The following is a 14,863-nucleotide window of genomic DNA, read 5'->3' as shown; positions in this document are numbered from 1 at the left end:
TCTCTCTCTCAAAATAAACAAATGAATCTTAAAAAAAATGCCCTGTTGAATTTATTCCTTCCTTCATCCTGAGTTTATTCCTTACTCCATCTCAAATCTATCATTCTTGGATGTATTTATACCTCCAGACTCTTACAAAGCCAAGTTTATTACTTAAAACCTTTTTCTCACTTTCCACTCCTCACGTCATAATAAACCCACACACTCTACATACACACAGATTTATATCCATCCCCATGGGAAAACTCTATCAAATAAACACTCCATAGGCTTTCACCAAGTTCATTTCTTTGTGTCATACTTTTAGGTATGACATTCAAAAAGGTGTTTACCTAATGAAGATGAATAAGGGAAAAGATCTTCTTTTATTAACAGCTGATAGGAATAAGGTGAGATACCCCCAAGTCATGCCAAAAATGATGTAAAGGAAATATGGTAGCAGTCTAGAGTAGTAGTTAAGAGCTCAAGTCTGGAGTCAAACAACCTAAGTTCAATCCTGGCTCCACCAGTGTGCTTCTGAGCAGATTACTTTGGCTTCAGTTAATCACTTAGTTTTAGTTTCTTCATCTATAAAAATGGAGATTTTAGCCATCTTATAAAGCTGCCGTGAGGATTAGATGAGATAGTCACGTAGAACATTTAAAATAATACCTGGCACACAGTAAGCAAAAAAAATGTTAATTGTTGGTACGGTGTCAGATATAACCTATCCGCTGACTTTGTCATCAGCTTAGAAAGAAACTAATTCAGCATAATCTACTCTTTATAAAATTATGTTTTCTGCTTCCCCAAGTGATGACAGACTTCAGGAAAATAATTTTGTGAGCAGAAGAATCTGGTTACTCTACACAAACTATGATAAGCTGTATAGGTCTCTTCAAGTTCTAACATTCTACGAAACAAGAGGCAAACGTTTAGAACTTCAACCCTCAACCAATAAACATTTCCCAACCAGATCAGTAAGTTCAAGTACACACTCTAAACTCACATTAAGTATGGAGGGATACTAACTTATTCACATGAAAGAACAATCATTAAAATACCTAATACAGAGAAGGAAAGGGGATGACAAGATAAGCAGCAACATACCAAAAATTTAAGAACTACACTACTTAAGTATCTCATTTGCCATTCTTAGCAAAGCCAAAGTCTCAAGGGAAAAACAAGAAAATGAAAGAAAGAACAACAAAAATTAAATTTTTTGTTCTGAACTGTACCTAGTAGGTTGGTGGTATTTAATATGTATTACATAATAATTAACCACATTAATCTGTAAACCCACTGGATCTCCAAAGCACTGGTCACAAACAGCTATCCCTAAAAAGAAACCTCAAAACCACAAATCAGGAACTAAATAAGTAGGCAGTCTTGCTTCCTTCTCTAGGTCTAGGAAAGAATTTAGAAACACCGACATTTTGAAGTACTTAAGAGATTTCAGTATAAAGCTAGAACCTCTGCTTTCTACTCTCCCAATACAAGCTATTTACAGTTTGTAAAAATAAAAGCTCCACAAAAAAAGTTGTCATTAACTTGAACAAGACACTAAGGAATGGTTTTTAATCTCTCTGGAGGATTTATATCTCCTCTGAGAATTTGATTTTGTAAATGGACATTCTCCCCCAACTCCCCGACCCCATGCACTGAAACAAAGTTCTGCACATAATTTCAGGGGTGGGGATGAGAAAACCCCTGGAAGTTACAGACTCCTAGACTATGGACCCCAAAGCATAACCCAGGATTAAAGCAAACTAATTTATTAATTTGAAAAGGAATGAAAGTAACGGAGGCAGAGATTTTCATTCAAATAATAAAATGAGAAATATTTTCTATTTTCTCAATGAGTGTGAGACGTGGTCAGGAGAGGGTGTTGGTCGTGTAGAGCAAGGAAAACAAAGATAAGAAACGAGTTAGAGAAATTACGTACTTTAATCTAGAAGAAAACAAAGGGAGGAGACAGAAATCCTAAAAGGGGATGGCTTAAGGGCTGTAGTAAGTGTAAACTATAAACTTTTTGAGATCAAAGGGTTCAAGAGAGAAATAAAAACAAGAGGAAGCAATAAAGTAAAAAGGAAAAGCGTCTAGAAACTGTTCTTTAAAAAAAAAAAAAATCTTTCCTTTTCCTAGACACGTAAACACCAACTTGGCAAAAAGGAACGGTCAAGAAAACGACGGCACGACTTCCTCCCCAAACTGCAGCATTCCTTGGCCGTCCTCACAGGCACAGACTTGGGACGTTTCTTAGGCAAGGCTCCAACCTGCACCATTGATTGCCCCATGAACCTCTGGGAGGGACTATCACTATCTCCATTCCTCTCGCTGCGGGAGAGAGAAAGTAAGGGATGCAGAGAGAGGAGAAAAATTAACACGGGATATCATCACACCTGAAGGTGGCCCACTCCTAGACTTCGTCGAGAAAGACCTGGATCCTGCCACCCCTTTTCCCATCCAACACATGCAAGGATGAGAGAGTGCAGCCTTGCAAGGGCCAGTCCTCCCTTTTCACCGGCTGTTTCGGGGACACAGGGGGTTGGGGCAGAAACGAAAGGCCGAATACTTGGGCAGATACAGCACAGCCTAGGGACAGTGTCCAGTGAAAGTCCGGAACGGAAAGCTCCAGAGGCAAAGTGTCCGCCCCCGCCAACTACCTCGGACGAGCCTGCCCCTCCCTTCCCTGCGGGCCGGCTCCGCCCTCACCTGTCTGCGGGGGAACTCGGCGGCTCTCACGTCGAGGATTATCCCTGCCGCGGCTCTCTGGAATCGCCTCAAACCGGGCACCAAGTGAGCGGAAACGCGACCTGGGCCTTTTCCTTCTTCCCCTCCCCCCACGCACCTCGGGTCCTCGGGGGCGGGGAGCAACTGCAGCTGTCACAGCTTCACACTGACCAACCGCGAGGACACTCAGACCGGCAGCCTCTCAACCCGGCCTGCAGCACCAACACAGAGAGCAGCGGAGCCGGAAGTGAGGAGACCGGAAGTAGCGTTGTCCTTGGCCTTGGACGGCCTCTCTCTCCCTCAATCCGGCCCGGCCCAGCCACATCTCGATGGTGCCAGCGCGCCTCCCTTGAGGCCTCCTCCGCCCCTCTCCTGGAGGCTGGCCCCGCCCCTCCCGCTGCGGCCCTAGCAACCACATCCGGGGCCCCGCGGGTGCTGTTGCCCGGGTAATTTTCTGGCTGCGGCCGGATCACAGAGGGGTGTGCGCCCGGGTCCCAATGCACCTGCCAGAGCCGGGAGCTTGCAGAAGGGCGCGCGGGCCTGGTCTTGAGTGGTCGGAGGTCTCCTGGAGCCCTCAGCATCCCTTCTTTCTCACTCATACACCCCAGCTTCACGCGTTAGGCGTCCCCCCAGCAGACGGTGAGCCGGTGGCGGGAGGGTGGAGGTAGACGTAGCTCGCCGCCACGCATATCACAGAACCAAAGCTTTCTCAGCTGCTGGAGAGCACGTAGAAGGTGGTTTCAGTCCCGCGGGGGAGTGGGAGGGTGGAGGGAATGCGGGGTTAAGGGAACAGACGGGATGCGGGCGCCTTACCCTCGCTTCCCCGGTGCTTGGAGCGCCCCACTCCGGCCACGTCACTCACGCCCACCCCCTTAAAGAAGACCAGAGCTCCAACCCTGGCATCCCTGAGTTCTTGACTTGCTGTTTTTGTAATCACTCTCTGCGCTGCTCGCTCGCCGACGGTGGACCCCTTATACATTTTCTTTCCTGCTCCTCTTTCTTTATCCAGATGACTGAGTTCTGCTTTATTTGCTCGCCCCGTTTCTTCTTAGGTAGATCACTGCCCTGTCTGCAGAAACCGCTGAACAATCCTTTCTCTCTGAGCCCAACTTGTACTGTGGATACTCTCCCTACCCCCCGGCACTGAATGGAGGGAATGTATGGCTGCACAATGGTGCTAGACACACCTGAAGCTCATCTGCATACAGTACCTACAGTTGATCCATCCACATACATCTCCCATCAAGGTTCAGAACTGTTTTTCCTTTGAATGCCTTGCATGCTCATTTTTACCGCCATTTCACTTGTAGAAATGCGAAGGAATACAGTGCATCCCGTGGGATTTACTCTTCTTTAGACTGTACTTCTCACCTGCCTTTGTCATATTAGCTGATGAGACATTTTTAATGGCTAAGTGCCCAAAGATAGACCTTTGCCTTTACAAATTCTAGGGAGTTTCAGCATGGTGAATCATATATGCCTGTGCAAATATCTTCCCCATATCCGTGAATAGTAAATACCCCTGAGGACACAAAAGTTTCAAAAGTAAGTAACATTATTTATCGGCTGAGATCTCCAGGACACTTCCTCTGTCAAAAAAAGGTATTGAAGTCTCAAAACATGAATCTGTGTATTAAGGACCCTCATCTTAAGTGGCTTTGTCCTTAACAAAAAGAGAAGAGCAAATGTATATGCCAGTTCACTCAAACTGTAACTTCAGTTCTATAGCCTACTGTGGACTTTTCTGTTCAAAGCCATCATGTTAGTCTTCTCAATTATAAGGAAAGGATCCCAATCTAGAATAATTACTGCTCTTGTTGTATAGGAACAGAATGGAACTTAGCAGCTAAGTACAAGTATTCTTAGTTTCAGAAGGGTAATTAGGAAGAGGAGCATAGTAGTGCTCAGTGGTGCTTGAATGATCTGTACTTGACTGTTTGAGTTGGCTGGCACCTTAAGGATTCCTGCCAGGTGTCTCTTGAGTTTGGGGATGCTTAGCTTCATTAGAGTTAGTCTAACTATTAAACTGTTAGACTCAGAGGTGTTTCTTAAATTGGAAAGGTGGACATTTGCTTTAATTATTTGTCCTTAGCTGGATAGTTTCCTTGGCAGCTGTTGTGTTTTTGATAGAGATTCAGATGGATTCCGAACTGCTTGGAACTCATGCTAATTCCTGTTTGGTGAAGGTGCGGTTAACCATGTTAGGTTCTCCAGTCTGGTGTGATTCTGGTACTGCACGTGATTAGTTCTCATACATAGTGCAAGGCTCCACACAGGATTACTCTTCCCATGATTTCTGCTGCCCCAAGGGAAATTAGAATGTAGGTTGGCTTGAAGAAAACACTGGAAGCTACTTCAGCTGGTGATGGAAGACAGTGAAATTCTATGTAATTTATTTTGGAAAAAGGAAGCAGTAACTGGTATTTTTTTTGATTTGGGGGATATTTTTGATGCTGACAGAAAGACCTTATTTTAAATCTAACCCCGCTTTGATGGGGATCTTTCTCTCTCTTTCTTTCTTTCTTTCTTCCTTCCTTCCTTCCTTCTTCCCTCTCTTTTTTTCTTTGCCCTAGAGTTTGGGGAATTCTGCCTGCTCATTCTCTTAGGAAGAATAGATTACTTCTTTTCTCTAAATTGGCATCTATGTTTGGAGAGGTAAGAAAAAAGGTAATAGTTATCTTCTCTGTATGTTTATGACATGGGGTTATCTACTAATTTGCCTTTGTACTGTTATTGGTTATTATTCAGCTTTTGAAAAATCGGGTGCTATTTAGTCACTTGGCTTGTGGGAACTCTGACAGCCTATATTTCATTTATTGACCACAAAGGGGGGCAACAAATTAAAGAATATTATTCCTTTCTCAATGAGTTAAAAGTGCACAAAACCTTTTTTCTTCACTTTAGATGTTGAATACTGTATGCTGCATATAAATATTTCCTCAAGAGAAAGAAAAAGGTGCTACCTTCACATCTTTTCTAGGGGAATTCTGGTAATGTCACAATAATTATACCACTCTCCATCATCACCTCCCTTTTCATGGAGACATATTTAGTTAATGATTGCACAATGTAATTATCTGGAAACAAACCTTTGTTAGAGGATACTGATAAATGGAACATTTAAAGAATAGTGAATAGTAGTCGGAGTAGAATATAAGAGTAGAAATTGTTCTGACTACAAAGAGAAAAAACTGAAGTTTTTCATAATTCCTTTATCTAGAATTAACATTCAACATTTTGTCAGTGTCTTTTTTTCTATGCATATATACTTTTCCTACATTTATTTAAGAAATTGTTATTTAGAACCTACTGTTTGCTGGGCACTAAGCACTATAGGAATAGCCATGAGCCTCTGCCCCTATGTAACTTACAGTATATGTTGGTTTTGTTGCCATACAGTTTTGCATTTTGCTTTTTTCACTTAAGATATTATGGAATTTTCTTCATATCATTAAATATTCTCCTTCAGTGGCTTAGTAGTGTTTCAGCATATGTATTTCTTAATTTATTTACTTAGTCCTTTTTATACATTTAGGTTCTTTCCTGTTTGGTCTGTAATTAAAAAACAACAATGTGAGGAATATGGTTGTATGGTAAAATTCTAAGATGACTTCCAATGATTCTCACTTTGTATAATTCCCTCCCATATGAGCATGATAGGACATCATTCTCATCATGTATTACATGCACAAGAGATTTTGCAGATGTAGCCAGCTGACTTTAAATTAATCAAAAGGGAGATAATCTGGATGGGCCTAAACTGCTACAGGAGCCTTTTAAGAGCAAGGAGTTTTCTCTTGCTGGTGCAGCAGAGAAGGCGAGAGATGTGAAGTGTAAGAGAGATTTGACAGGAGGAAGGTTCTCTCTTGCTGAAATGAAAAGGGCCACAGTCAAGGACCTGAACCAGGAGCTGAGAGCAGTCTCTGCTGACGGGCCAGCAAAAAACTCAGGGACCTCGGTCCTCCAACCACAAGAAGTTGAATTCTGCAAATAACCTGAATGAACTTGCAAGCAGATTCTTCCCCAGAGCCTCCAGATAACTAACATCTCGATTTCTGCCTTGTGAGATCCTAAGCAGAGGATCCAGTTGAGCTCACCCGGATTTCTGGCCTGCAGAACTGTGAGATAATAAATGGGTATTGTTTTAAGCTACTAAATGCAGCAATAGATCATGAAGACATGTGTAAGCTAGGTTATTTTTATATTTATAATTATTCTTTCGGGATAAAAATCCTAGGTATGGACTTGCTGGGTAAAAGTTATGCACATTTTTAAGGCTTTTATATCATATTACTAATTTGTCCTTAAGCTTTGTACCAATTTATATACCTCCTCACAAACTATGTTATGACATTCTGGCAAACACTAGATACTGCCATTCTGATAGGCAAAAACAAAAAACAAAAAGGTATCTCCTGTATTGAAAGAAGATTTACATTTCTCTTGTTACCAGTAGAATTGACTATTGTTTTCTTGGAGTTTCAATTGGTAAGTCTTTTTTTAGTGACTTGCCTATTCTTATTCTTTAGTTAGCTTTACCATTGACATAGAGAAAATAGTATCTAACATGCAGTACAATATTTTTCTGCTGTAATATTTTCAAGGAGTAGAATGATTAATGATCTTAATTGAGAGAATGGGTACTTCTGAGAAATATTACCTTCTGCCATTACTCCCTGCAAGAAATATCCCAGACATTATACTGTGGGAGAATGGAAACTGTTAACTTCATTGATTAAGCAGTATTTGTGCCTCGTTCTTTTCTAGGGAAAAAGTCTGGCTTGTCTGGTTTGGCCTTAGGCATGTGATTGTTTCAGGAATAAAGATGTATTGTGTGTTACCATGGAAAATTGTAGGTTTCACTACTGTTTTAGAAGGAAATATATACTGTTAACTCACAGAAAACAACGAATATCTTCCTAAAGAAACATATCATTATTTTCAAAAATTTGATCAAGTTAATCACTAATCTCTGTGTATATTATATTGCTTTATATGGGAGGAAATTCAAGTGACTTTTTCTGTAATCCTTGTTATTTGAGATGATAGGGTTTATTTGTGACAAATGATGAAATAAGGCAGAAGGAAAAGAAGGAAGAAAGAAAAGAAGAAGGGAAAGAACAGAAGACAGAAGGGAGAGAGAAGCTGGGACAGTCCCTTTTTCTCTTAGGGAGTAATTTTGCATGGTTTTCTCTTGAAAAATTGGTTCTTGCTACCTCAATTTCTGGTCGGTATCTTCCTAATAAGAGCAAGATAATTTTAAAATGTTTATTTTGAAGTAATTGTAGATTTTAGGAAATTACAGAAAAATGTGCAGAGAGATCCCATATGTGAGCAAGGTTCTTTTGTTTGTTTTTTAGTTGAATGGTCAAAACTTATTTACTTAGGAAGGTGAGCCCACTTAATAGTGGGATATGGTTGCTATTTGTGTTCACAGAATTCATACAGGCCTATTCTTCTGTTCTTCTGTAGAGGCTTGATATTGTTTTTGTTTTGTTTTGTTTTTTGGGTTTTTTGTTTTGTTTTGTTTTGTTTTGTTTTTGTTAGATTCAGATAGGCATTGAAAATGCTGCCTTGGTTTGGCTTGGTGCTGGGGACACAGAGTGTATAACTATTATCAGAGGAGGCCACACCAGTGTGATTCAAAGACACTGTAATATAGTGAAAAGAATAGTAGACTTTAGAAAGCCTGGATTCTGGACTGCACTCAACGCATTATAACTATATGAGCTTTGAAATTCAGTTTTATCTTCCTCCTGAGTTGTTTGGAATATAGGAAATAAAGGTGTTTGTAAATTAAAGCCCTGGGCTATCATAATTATTATTAAGACTTTTTTTACAGTGACAACAAAAAACTCCTTTACTAGTTGTAATTCCTGTGATAAAAATTACTTTTTTTAGACAACAAAAGCAGAGGAATTTTGACAAAAACTCTTGTCCAAAATTTTGTGCAAAAAATGCACATGACATCTTGAAACCTGGAAAGACAGAGCGAAAAACCTGAGGAACATCATGCCCACACTATTTCACACAGTAGTAACACCTGCTCATCAAATTAGCTTGTTACTTTGGCCTGCAGTGTGCCCCGAGCTTGTAGATTCTCGTAGGGTACCTGCCACCTGGGAAGATAGGGGCAAGCCCATCTAGGTCCGTGTGACTGTTCTCACAGTACTGTTTGATTTAAAAGGATCTCTGCTTTCAGTATATATTTCAGTGGGATTCTTGGCTTCTGTTTGCAAGTAGGATTTTGAAAAATCTTCAAATTATAAAGATCGACACAGCCAAGGGGCCATTAGAGAGAGGATAATGATGATGAGATCATCACCAAACATTCATTGAACACTTTGTAAGGTGCTAAATGCTGTGCTGAGTGCTTTACACTCTCTTGCTGAATCTCCTTGAATGTGCGATAATCCTATAAGGTAGGGGCTGTAGTTACACCTATTTTACAAATAAGGAAGCTGAAGCTTCAAATGGTTAAGTAAACTACCCAGGATCACATAAATTTAAATGGCGGAATCACTTGTCAACTTAGGTGTGCCTGACACCAAAGCCCAGATCCTTACAGTATAGTAAGTTCTTTATTTTACAGATAAGGAAGTGGAGGTCCTGAGACGTCAGGACCCATGGTCACTTTCCTTCTTACTCTAGTCTAGGTCTTTTTCTGCATTATATCCTCTTAACCATTTGCTTATTCCTATACATTTTGTTGATTATTTCTGGCCTCTGTGCATGTGGCTAATGTGTCAAGTTACTACAAAGTTACTAGGTTTGTAAGCATTTAGATAAAATAATATTTTGATTTTTAAAATTTGTAATGGAATCGCTTGATTTGATTTTTAGTGAAGCCTTTTCTACCAGACTCCTATAAAGGGGATGCTGTCTCCCATGTGCTATTAAAAGTTGAACCTTGTGACTTCTGTCTGACTGTGTTTTTCTTTTGGAGAAGTCAGAGGGGGGCAGTTGTGACTTCATGTGAAAAATAGCCACCAAAGATCTATCCAGCATCATTTTTAGTTCTTTAATTTTGGTAAGCACCCATTTTTAAAACAGATTAAATTTGCCTGAATTATTTCAGAAGTATATATTACAAAGCATTTGAAAGCAAGTGAGAATTCAAAAGCACAGAGCAGACCTAGAGGGCTTTTTACAGAGGCCCTTTAGGAGGTAAGCATTTCTCCTGGAAGCTTTGGTTATTACATTTGCAGAAACATGTTCCCGTTCATTTCATTATTATTAAAAACATAACCAATTAGTATAAATATTCTTTTTGATATTCAATTGACACATCATTGCTAAAATAGCTTTCTTTTTTCTTTTCTTTTCTTTTCTATTTTCAAGAGGCAGAAGATATGCCGTCAAGTCCTAGAAGGATTCTACCACTTTCTTCTCCACCCTGAAGAGACTTGGAAATTAATGGGTAACATTTTGCTTGAAAATTACTGAATGCTTTTCCTTCTTATCTCGGAGGCCTTCTGCAGAGAATTAATAGGAGGTTGAATGCGCTGATGGATAAAATGGATCATCTTAAAGGATTGAAGTTCCAAAAATATATCAGCAGGACTGGACAGGTTTGACATAATGAGATTTCTATTTTAGCTTGACTTCTGGAACACTGAATAAACTATAAACTGAGCTGCACAGGTCCTGGGAAGGAAGTTTCTCTTCCAAAATATTCTAGCTGTGTGTAACATTTTTCTTACTCAGAACCTTTGAAAATATATTTACTTATCAATTTTTAGAAATTTAAAGAAACAGCCACCAGAAAGACGAGCAATCTCTACATAAGCACTGGTGGAGATGGCAGAAGCTTCCGAGGATGCCTCAGCTCTGCCTGTAACAGTGAAGAAAAAGAAAAGTTTATCCATTGAAGAAAAGATCGACATCATAAATGCAGTAGAAAGCGGAAAGAAAAAGGCAGAAATTGCAGCTGAATATGGAATAAAGAAAAATTCATTGTCTTCTATTATGAAGAATAAAGACAAAGTTCTAGAAGCCTTTGAATCTCTGAGATTTGATCCAAAGAGAAAAAGACTGAGAACTGCTTTTTACACAGATCTGGAAGAAGCATTAATGAGGTGGTATCGAATTGCTCAGTGTCTAAATGTACCAGTTAATGGTCCAATGTTGCGTCTAAAAGCTAACGATTTTGCCCAGAAACTGGGACATAATGATTTTAAGTGCAGTAATGGTTGGCTGGATCGCTTTAAATCCAGGTATGGTTTAGTATTCAGAGCTCAACCTGTAGAAGCTACAGGTGTATCAGTAGACCCTTCAACTGTCTGGCACCAAAATGTACTTCCTTATTATTTAAATGATTATCATCCTAAAAATGTTTTTAATATAAAAGAGACTGGGCTGCTGTATCGAATGCTACCTACAAATACGTTTGCATTTAAAGGAGAAACATGCTCAATCGGAAAGTTATGCAAAGACCGAATAACTCTGGTGGTTGGGGCAAACATGGATGGCTCAGAGAAACTTCCTTTGCTTATCATTGGAAAAAACAGAAATCCACATTGTTTCAAAGGTATAAAATCATTGCCTGTGTGTTATGAAGCTAACAGAATGGCATGGATGACCTCAGATGTATTTGAACAATGGATGCGGAAGCTCGATGAGAAATTTCAAGTCCAGCAACGAAGAGTGGTGATTTTTGTTGATTCTTTTCCTTCACATCCAGAGGTAAAGAACCTAAAGTCCATTGAGTTAGCATTCTTTCCATCATGTTTATCTTCCCAATTTATAGCTATGAAACAAGGTGTTATTAAAAGCCTTAAAATCAAATATCGACATTGTCTTATCAAGAAATTTTTAAGCTCTGTTGAAGGCAGCAAAGAATTTACATTTTCCCTACTCGATGCAGTTGATACTTTGCACCTTTGCTGGAGGGCTGTGACCCCAGAGATTATTGCTAAGAGCTACGAAGAGGCAGGATTCAGATCTCAAAAAGGAGAAAGTGACAAGACAAATGCAGAGACAGACACCGGTCTTGATTTGGTTGCCCATGCTCAGGCAGCAGGCGTGGAATTTCCTGAAGGTTTATCTATAGAAGAGTATGCTGCCCTCGATGATGATTTGGAGACTTGTGAAGCTGCACCAGAAGGTGATGTGGTATGGACCGAAGAAAGTAAATCAGATGAAACTGAATTTTATACTTCTGACGAAGAGGATGATGATGGATCTCTAGGAACTGAACTCCCTTTGCCATCAAAAAATGAGGCAATAACTGCTTTAGATACTCTTAAAAATTTTCTTAGAAGTCAAGATATGAATGATGAGCTTCATAATTCTTTAGCAGACCTTGAAATTTTTATTAACTCATCATCTAAATAATTATTTGTGGTACAACATCTGAAGAGTAATAGCTTTTCCTGATGTATTTTACCATATGAGGTATATAAAGGGAAAATACCACTTAAACATTAAAAAAAAAAAAGAAATCTTTTGTTTAATTGCATATGTCTTTGGCCTGAATGGAAAAGTTCCCTAGGTAGATTAAGTAATGAGTAAGTAAATGAAAAATAAGAATTTCAATTTAGCAAGGTTTTGGGGAGTAGAAAATGTATTTCAGAGGCCTTGTACTTGAAATATATGGTATAAATGTCAAAAGTAAAAAAACTTTCCAGCTATTTGATTCATACAGGTTGAATTGGTGATTGCTATTTTTTTTTAAGTGCAGATCATGTTATAAAATATTTTAATTTATCTACCTCGTCTCGGAAGTAAAATATCTATTACATATTTATTTTTATAAAGACATATATTCCAGCCTCGTATCAAGTATTAACTTTAAATTACTTTATTTTTCTTGTAACTAGCTTATCTTGCTAAGAAGAAATTATGAAAAAGTACTGAAAATAAAATCTGATCCAATTATACACCAAAGTGATTAAAAATATATGTCTCACTACTTTCCAGTTATTTCTGTAGAAGGTCAAATGAAAGACTATTAACTTATCAGATGCTTTTTGTCATCTATAACCAGAAGATGATATGGATTCTTCCTAAATATCTGTATGTATATGTGTGTGTTTAATAGAAAAATCTATTACTGGAACATTTGTGAACTCTTGTAATATTTATATTTTAATAAGATTACTCTTGAAAAGTATATATGACGATATATATGCAGTTATTAGAAAAGAAAATGTTTTATGTGGTTGTTAGTTTTCTAATTTTAACAGCTGAAACTTTTAATCTATCATTATTTTCTTGATTTTACTGAATTTTATTTTCAGGAAAAACTGAGTGTCTTTTCAGCATATTTTGATATATTTAATCTTTTTTTCTTTCAAATTCAATGGCTAACATATTGAATTAAATTTCTGCTTGAGGAAGTTTTGTCTACAGAATCTCTTAAAATACTGTATGAAATTATTTTCTCTCCATCCAGAGAATAGTCTTTAAAAGTAGAAAAATATAACCTGTCAGACTTTGGTGTTTTCAAATTTTAAATGCCATACTTATTTAACATATTACATATAAGTTAGGGTACCCTTTGAAAAGTATTTTGAAAAAGTGTTAAATGTTATACAGATTATTTTTATTATGAATTATTAGTCTGCCAACAAAAGACACATTTGGAAGGAAATACTTATAGCAAGTATTTTTATTTTCCATTGTTGATTTACTCTGCTTTTGAGATTTAGTAATGGCGAGCCTTAAAGATATATTCAAATTAAGAAAATTTCTTGTAGAGCAAAATATAGGTTACTTAAACCTAATTGAAAGCATTTTAATTAATGATTTGATTTAAAATTCTAGCGTGGTTGGAATTGTGGACCTAAATCATGGATCTTAATCTCTCTTAGGAGCCCCAGCTGCAACCAGAGCACCTGGCTGTCGAGCCTTCAGGAATTCTTTTCTCTCTGTTTCTCTACTTCATATCATTTTGATATCAAATATTTTTATTTAATCATTCCAGATATTCTATGGCATAGGAATTACTACTGCCACTTTTATGGATGAGGAAATCGAAACCTGAAAAAATAATTTGGTTAAAATCTCAGAACCAAAACCAAAACCGTGTCCCCTAGTCTTGTGTTCTTCTATATACCACAATGCTGCTTTTCTATACTCCATAAAAGAAAATGCTGTTGTTTTTTTCCCTTGAGTTTAGAAGCCCGAGGGTGAAATATATCCGAGAATTTGCTGAATCTATGTTGATAACTCTGTTCCCAAGATCTCTCCTGCGAACACTGTTACTAACGCAACACTCGGACTTTCTGGCTTGGTAATTCCATACCACTCTAACAAGAGATTCCAGTGGAGTTCTAAGGAAAATATTTGAAACAGCATGAATATGCCCAAAGTGCTGAAAGGACCTACCAGTTTTTCTCCTATGTGACAGGATTCATTTGTTATTTCTGGGGCATAATAAGTCTAAAGGGGATAAAATTAGAGAAGGCTCCTACAGAGAATAAGAAAAAGATGCCTGCAGATTTAAATTTAAAGATAAACTTTAAGTTGTTAATGTTGTATACCCTTCTGTGTAGTTTACAAGCTATATAAATTTAAAAATTTTCGGAACAAAAATTTCTTTAATTCACTTTTCCTAGAACAGAAAATCACGGCATACCTCACTCCTGATTTATCTTCTCCACACACAATTAATACAAAGCTGGGACTAAATGTCACTTGTCTTTTCAGAAAAGAACTTCACTTAACAATTCACCTGCTTTTCAGTTAAATGTAATATTATTTTCATTGTTCTTGCTTTATAAATTTCTACTGTTGCAACAATGATTTCCCTTCTGTCTACTTCAACAAACAACAAACCTTATATTGAACTTGGGACATTGATTCCCTTCACTAGTGAAAGGTTTGGTTCAGGATAAAGTAGGACAATGAGTAAACCAAGACCTGAGGGTTTTATGTTGCCTGCCTGACTTCTCATTTGGACCTGAGGTCAAATGTAAAACCTCCCATTTACTGTATACAAAGCAGAATAATTGGGAGGGCAAGAAGAGGAGAGGGAGAGTTGAAGGAGCGCTTCCCAAGCAAACGCCTTAGATGTCAAGAGAAGCCCTTTTCAAACACTGGCTCAGTAGAGACTGGCAGAGAGAGATTTGTCCCTCAGGGGAGGTAGCGCCCCGTATCTGCCAACAGGCTCAGAGTCCAGTGGTGGGCTGGATCTTTGGGGGTACCT

The 14,863-nt window shown here is 38.4% G+C and overlaps 2 protein-coding genes across 12 annotated transcripts in view; one reads left to right on the top strand and one right to left on the bottom strand.

Annotated features, from left to right (window-relative positions):
* The window catches only part of ARFIP1 (ARF interacting protein 1), a 128,964-nt gene extending 126,002 nt beyond the window's left edge, over window positions 1-2,962 (bottom strand). For 5 of the 8 annotated variants that reach the window (XM_025874324.2, XM_025874334.2, XM_025874332.2 and 2 more), the window contains exon 1: window positions 2,695-2,952. The gene's annotated coding sequence lies outside the window, so the exon portion shown is untranslated. Of the gene's footprint in view, window positions 1-2,694 lie in introns of all 8 variants that reach the window. The other 3 variants (XM_025874325.2, XM_073892376.1, XM_025874329.2) reach the window with 2 other exon arrangements.
* Window positions 2,963-3,159: 197 nt separating this feature from the next.
* TIGD4 (tigger transposable element derived 4) lies at window positions 3,160-12,344 on the top strand. 4 transcript variants are annotated; one of them, XM_073892375.1, is made up of 3 exons: window positions 3,160-3,351; window positions 5,617-5,702; window positions 10,054-12,344. In XM_073892375.1, exon 3 carries the CDS (start codon window positions 10,513-10,515, stop codon window positions 12,046-12,048), a length of 1,536 nt encoding a protein of 511 aa, XP_073748476.1. In that variant the 5' UTR covers window positions 3,160-3,351; window positions 5,617-5,702; window positions 10,054-10,512; the 3' UTR covers window positions 12,049-12,344. The 4 variants fall into 4 exon arrangements, with proteins under 4 accessions (XP_073748476.1, XP_073748475.1, XP_025730108.1 ...); XM_073892374.1 differs by lacking the exon at window positions 5,617-5,702 and adding an exon at window positions 3,765-3,959; XM_025874323.2 differs by lacking the exon at window positions 5,617-5,702 and having other exon boundaries at window positions 10,060-12,344.
* The last annotated feature ends 2,519 nt before the right edge of the window (window positions 12,345-14,863 follow it).

Source organism: Callorhinus ursinus, unplaced genomic scaffold, assembly GCF_003265705.2.
Source record: "Callorhinus ursinus isolate GAN/ISIS: 27379988/994484 unplaced genomic scaffold, GSC_fseal_2.0 scaffold4, whole genome shotgun sequence".
In the NCBI taxonomy this organism is placed as follows: domain Eukaryota; kingdom Metazoa; phylum Chordata; class Mammalia; order Carnivora; family Otariidae; genus Callorhinus; species Callorhinus ursinus.
The sequence above is the reverse complement of the archived record's forward strand: the minus strand, read 5'-3'. Positions and strand labels throughout refer to the sequence as shown.